Raw genomic sequence first — 6,603 nt, forward strand, 5'->3', positions numbered from 1 at the left:
CTATATGATCATCCAATCTGAAAGCAAAATCCCAAGCCCAAAGGTCCAAACCTTTTTTGTACTTTACTCCTATCTATATATGATTTGAGGTGAACAATGGATCCGGTAAATTTGGGCTTGGCTCGTTTAAGCCTGGCTTGGCTGTCCCAACGTAGCAAACTTACCGAGCTCAGACACCACGCCTAGGTTCTACCAGTCAAGCTTGAGTAAGATCGATTAAGCTCATTAAGCCTGATTAAGCACTATATTTCTCTATATAAATTGTTTTTTTTAGTATAAAGCCAAAAAAACTAGGTCCTACCCTAGGGATGTAAATGGATCAGTTCAGATCCGATGTAGGCATTACTGAATCATACATAGATTTGAAATTTAATGCAGACTCAGATGAAAGAAGCTACTGCTGAATCAAGAGATATGCTTTTACAGGTAATTGCAATCGGATGTGGTTGGCTTCAACAACAAAGTCTCCAAGTCCAAATCGAATTGGAATCGAAATCCGATATATAGGATGCTAGATTCCGTATTGATCAGCCTAACGGATTTGTGATGAAAAAGATGCATAGCAAAATCCTTCAATTTTGAAGGGCTGCAATTAGAGTAACAAAATCTTGAATTGTAAGCAATATCTAAATCTTAAACAGGTAGAAGAAAAAAATGGAGAAAAACTATGTACACTGTACATGACTTTGAATTCATAACATACTAGCAATCAGTTTTCAGGGAAGAGCTCATCCTTAACAGCTGGTGCTATCCATAGAATTTGAGTGATAGTAATATCCCACAACTCATTATCTTCTTTATTAACTAAAATCTCCCCATCTTTCATGGCCACTATCATCTTCTTCAACAACAGTGGGATCAAAATCTGAAATCTGTCACTGGTACCCAACTCTGTCTTCATACAAGTATCCATCCTCCTCAAGACACCCAGCCAGAAAGATCTAAATCCAGGAAAAGATGATATTAGTTGTAGAAATTGAATGAAAGTATCTGTTAGAAACTCCAAAGCCAAAATCAGTGTTCCCTCCATGCTGTGCATCTCCTTCTCAGAGTTTTCTCTTTTCGAATACTCGATCGCTTTCTCTAACAGATCGTCACCCATGGCAAATATCACATGATTGAAGCAATGCATGCACACATTTGGAGTAAATCCCAGCCCTTCAGCCTTTGTGAAACACCTCTGCAATGTCGACACTGCATGATTCCTGATCTCTTCTCTCCTCACTAGGGAAATTTTCCGAACGCTTTCAACTAATCTGACAAACATCGTAGCGATTGCCGAAATTCGAGAGGGGTCTTGAGTTGCCAATGATGAACTGCAATCAGGATCTAAGAATCCAGAACTGAGCCAGCTGACTAACAAGTTCACGGAATCTGCCATTAGGTCGAGCAGTTGTATGCTCTTCTCTATGGAGCTGAGCTTTGAGGCTGCAAAACTAAATGCAGACTCAATGCATATGCTGTAATTTGTCCTTGTAAGATAGTTTCCATTATCAGACATCAAGGAGATAAGTGCTTCCACTCCATCAGCAAAAGCTTCAGGATTTCGGGCGCTTAACGATACAATGGCAATTATGGACTTCCATCCAAACTGGGTCTGAATGTTCTTAGCATTTTCTGTTAGAATCCTGGCAGCAATTTGTGTCAATGCCTCACAGCATGAATCTGCAACTCGATTATCGAGTTTCCATACTAGTTGTAGTGACTTAAAGATAAGCTCTTCAGATAATTTATCGGATTTATGTAGTAGTTTTGCACTAATGTTTAGTACACCGAAGAGCGACTTCTCAACGAAAGGGCATGAAGAGAAAAGAGGCAATTGGCTTATCATCCCAAGGTATTCATGAAAACTAGGCCAGAAGGACATGAATCGATCGAGATTACTCACTGTGATCTTGACAACCAGGTCCCAACAAAGTGTTGTTGTTTCTTCTTCATCTAAAGGACTAGTGAATTTCTGTCCCTTTCCAGCACCAGACAACAGAAGTGCTCTACCAAGATTTTGTAAGGATTCCACATGCAAGTACTTTGCTTTTGCAAATATGCCTTCAATGCAGCACCGTTTGATCAACTGTAGATTCCTATCCATAGCGTTGCCAGCAGCAGTAGGCATGGATTCTTCATTACTGTCAGTTAAAAAGAACTGGGTGAATTTTCCCATGATGCTTGAGAGCCGGCGGTCATTGTTCATGTGTGATGGGAAGATCACAGCAGATTCAGTCCTGGAGTGCAATGGGAGATCAAGATCCATTCGAGGGGCCGGAGTTTCATTGTTAGCCCCTACAAGGTTGGGAGGCAAGAGCTTAAGCCTTTTCAATCTTAGCATACAGTCAATGATGTTTCTCCATCCACCTCTAATGGAGTCACCAAACTGGTTGGCAATGGTGAAGAGCACCAGAGTTGCAATTCTTGGTTTGATATCTTCTGTAAAACCGAAGAGGGTTTCTTCTAGTGAAGCAAATGGGTTGAGCAAAGTGGTGAACTTGCACAGCATTCCAAGAAGCTCATCTTGAACATCTTCAAGCCTGTACCTGTGGAAAACATGTGAATGTTACATTGAATTCTACCAAAAGAGTGGAAAGGAATCTACAAATTCCTCTATAACAAAAGAGCCACATGCATTCAAGGGTGGATGTGATTGAAAGGATAAAAAAGATTTCCTTTGTTGAATGCCATTTTTCCTTAAGATGGATAGTGTCATAGTACCTAGTTTGATTCAACAAAATATGGTCATGATATTCCATTGGAGACCACCAAGTATACTATCATTCTATATCACAAAAATATACTTGACCACTCAATTACATGCCTTCCTTTACAAAGCTGCCTAATTTTTCATAAATCACAAGTTGCATGCCTTCATAAAGTTGCTTAAAAGGTCTCACCCCAGAACTACTGTATGTAACAACATTCCTTAACTTTTGATTTGTTTTTTTAACTTTTTGACGTTTTCATTCGCAGTACCTATTCTGTTATATCTACATCAAATAAAACTTATGGTTAGTTTTTGAATATGCTGAAAATGGCTTACCTTGCTATTCTTGCCACTGCAAGGAAGCCATCCACGCAATGATGTAGGATATAGTCATCTTCTGTATGTTCAAAGACACATGCCAGTGTAGCAATCGTAGGGCCAACAATGATCGCAAACATACCACGAATTAATTGAGGCTGTTTTCCACAGAAGATGTAAGGATCTGCTTTTTTGGACTGGTTGATGATATTGATCCACCTGCTTGGAGTCATCTCAACAGAACTGCCAGATTGATCAAATAGTGTGATCTCATTAGTTGAAATAGACTGAAACAACTCTGATAGATACTCTCTTGGAAGGTCCTTCCCCCCATTAATATTCCTATTGTTTTTGATAAATTCCTCCTCTGTCATCTTCTTCTTGACCTGAGCATTATGTTGATCAGTATTCAACATTATCAGAGAATAACACAACACAAAGACCGCATCTTTTTCTGCAAACATTTCATCCGATTGTTCATAGAACCTTTCGGCAAAGGCCTCAAGAATTCTCTGAATCTTCTCTGATTCTCCAAGCAATCTAAATGTCTCGAGAAAATTCCTGAGTGCTGCGTCAAGGATCATATTCGTAAACTCAAATGTCGATGTGAATTCCTTGAGAACCTGGAGACGAAACTCATCTGGATCACCAAGATAATCTCCAATAAATGTTTTGTCCAAACCTGGGGCATACCTTAAGAAGTAAGCTAAGCTCTGAGGGTCAGGAGGATCAGGGACAAGATGTGCATGTTTCAAAAACTCCAGGCCCTTCTTCTCATCCCTGTTAAAATGGTTTACAACCACCATCAATCTTTTCTTCAAATACTTCCTAGTTCTCACAAACTCAATCCACACCTCTGAATCATTGTAATTTTCACATTTTCAATCCAAAATGGCCTATATTCTGTAATTCGGAGTGAATCAAAATTAGGACCATCATTGGAGGCTAACTTCAAGCTCCCGTAGTCGTCCATACCATCTGCAATGTTTTGAATCAAAACTACCATTCCTTCAAAAGATTGTGCCTGCATTGAAGACATTGGACCATTGCTCGGAAATGCTCTCTTGCAAAGTAGCTTCGCAATTTCTTCGAATATGTTCCGGTAAGTTGGGTTGCAATCAAAATTCGCATACATCTCAATCCCAAACATGGGTTGCCTACAAAAGCTAATCAATCCTTCAAGTGCAACCTCCTCTTGCTGAAATGAGTACAATTTCCCACCTGCAACCTTCAAGCAGACAAACCAAAAGAAAGCCTCCAGTTGAAGCTTCAAAGATCTACGCAAATGATGGTATAGATTGAGAACTGTACTGCAAATCATGGACAAGACTAAAGGCATAGAACGCGAGCCATGGTGAATGAGATGGTAAAAGAGTTCATCTTCAATCATTCTTAGCAGTTTCGGGTGTTTACCAATTGCTTCTCCTGAGAACTCGATTGCAGAATTTATCAGAACCAAAGCAAACAATTGAGCATCCTCATCAGGCACGTTCGCCATTGGATCAAACTCGGAGACCTCTGCAACTACTACATTCAATAGAGAGCATATAAAATGAAATATGTCTACCATGCAATCAATACCATAATTCATCGACGAGATGCTATTATTGTCCTAACCATTGAAATCAATCTCCGGCATGCGACCATAGATCACCTGCACCAATTCATGCATGGTGTGCCTTGCATTACGTTGAAGGAGATGCCCTCTGCTTCCAGACTGTTGGACCAGTTGAAAGCAGGTGTTCACAATGGTGCAAACAGCATTATCACTCAATAATTCAGAAGCTTTGCACTTCAGACATGCCACTAGAACCTGAAGAATCCTCATGAGGACAGCATCCTCTGCTGCAGAGTTGATTCGATCAAGTCAGCAATTGGTGATACCGTCCACAATCAAGTGCATGGCTTCGCGCGCATGCAAAGTAGCAACATCAAAGATGTCCAACTTGAGAATCTTGAGGATGGCCGACAATGCAATTCCTGTCGCCGGTGCATCGATCTCGTCGAACTGGATCACCTCAAGAAAGGGTGATAGGTAGATGGATGGATCAACCGAGTGCCAATCTTGCTGGAGGTTGAAGGCAAAAGTGCGCAGGGACTTGAGGGAGTTGATGAGGGAGGTGTCCAAGACTTCCTCTGCACCAGGAATGAATTGAGAGGCATGTTGGTCGGTTGGGATCATCCTCATGACCGCCAAGAGTGCACCAACTTCTGTGTTTACCATGCATGAGATGCTCAGATCCATCTCTTTTCTTCTTTTGTGTTTTTTTTGTTATCCATGGAGTTCTCTTGTGCTGCTTATCCTTCACCAATGCCTATCATCATCAACACCATTATTCATTTTGAATGTAATTACATACTCATAAACAAACATAATTTTTTTCACCCTATCAATCATCATTGCTTATTTGAAGGTGCCAACATGCTCATAAACATGCAAAATTTGTTGGGATTAACCACCACGTTGGTGGTGGTTACCCACGATGTGGGTAACGCTCCCCATTATGATCATCGCAAAATTTTTCCTCTCGTAATATTATCTCTCTCCCTTATCTTTTCCTTTTCTAACCTCTATTTTCCTCCTTTTTGAAGGTAGAAAAATAAAAAGACAGAAAAAGAAGAGAGAAGAGAAAAGAAAAGAAGAGAAGAGAAACTCTTTTACGGGGTCTCACTTGACCTTAATTTGAAAATATTTGAGAAAATAACTCACCTCCGTTTTGAAATATTTGCAGGAAAACTGGGAGACGGGATCCACTCGTCGGTACGAGGTTCGATCGTTTCTGGCGCCTTTACCAGGGGTAATCGAACCAAGGGTCAAATTTATACCTTTTGCTTTGCTAAGAAATTATCTAAGAATTTATTCTAAGTCTAAATGCATAAAGAATCATGTTTGTGCAATGCAAGGATGTATGCTCTTTTTGAAAAATGATTTGAAAAACTCCCAAGTGTTTCTGAGATGAATCTGATAATAGAGTGAAGAAATGATTTCTAACTTAGAACTTAAGATTTAAAGTTCTATGTTTTTTGAATAATCAGAGTTTGAGAATAAATCTTGACTTTGAAATGAATGATTCTGAAGTTGAGATAAAAGGAGAAGAAAGGAAATTTCAAAGTCATAAATGGACTTTAAATCAGAATAGAGATGAAATTTGAAATGTAATTTTGGATTTAGAATTGGATTTGAAATCTTGAGATGAAAAAATGGAATTGGATTTAAGAATTTGAATTGAGAATAAAAGTTGATTCAAAATCTGGAATTTGAGATGGAATTTGAATCCAAAGTCTGGATTCTAAATAGAGTTGGTATTAAAAATTGAATTCTGGGTTTAGAATCCTAAATGGGAATTGGATCTGGGATTTGAGATCCAATGATAAAGTTGGACTCTGAATTTAAATGGAATTGGATCCAAGATTTGGAATCCAAGATGGAATTTGGATTTGAGGTCTGAGATCCAATATAGAATTGGATTCTAGATCCTAAATGGAATTCGGATCTGGAGTCTGAGATCCAAGGTGGAATTGGGATCTGGATCCAAAAATGGAATTGGATCTAAAGTCTGAGATCCAAAATAGAATTGGGTTCTGGATCC

The 6,603-nt window shown here is 39.3% G+C and overlaps 1 protein-coding gene across 1 annotated transcript; it reads right to left on the reverse strand.

Annotated features, from left to right (window-relative positions):
- Positions 1-709: 709 nt before the first annotated feature.
- LOC149820274 (ARF guanine-nucleotide exchange factor GNL2-like) lies at positions 710-5,258 on the reverse strand. Its single transcript, XM_089981774.1, has 6 exons — positions 4,898-5,258; positions 4,631-4,855; positions 4,427-4,540; positions 3,868-4,318; positions 3,032-3,793; positions 710-2,531 (listed from the first exon to the last, which is right to left on the reverse strand). The coding sequence occupies exons 1-6, from the start codon at positions 5,256-5,258 to the stop codon at positions 710-712; spliced, it is 3,735 nt and encodes a 1,244-aa protein (XP_089837900.1).
- Between the last annotated feature and the right edge of the window lie 1,345 nt (positions 5,259-6,603).

Source organism: Nuphar pumila, chromosome 12 (assembly GCF_984573655.1).
Source record: "Nuphar pumila chromosome 12, dmNupPumi1.hap1.1, whole genome shotgun sequence".
Taxonomy (NCBI): domain Eukaryota; kingdom Viridiplantae; phylum Streptophyta; class Magnoliopsida; order Nymphaeales; family Nymphaeaceae; genus Nuphar; species Nuphar pumila.

Bases quoted from the DNA above. Each gene is read 5' to 3' on its own strand.
- LOC149820274 (XM_089981774.1), bottom strand. From the start codon at position 5,258: ATGGATCTGAGCATCTCATGCATGGTAAACACAGAAGTTGGTGCACTC. The intron at 4,541-4,630 runs GTTAGGACAATA...TATTGAATGTAG, and splicing joins GCCGGAGATTGATTTCAATG to TAGTTGCAGAGGTCTCCGAG. The intron at 4,319-4,426 runs GTAAACACCCGA...TTTGCAGTACAG, and splicing joins GTTCTCAGGAGAAGCAATTG to TTCTCAATCTATACCATCAT.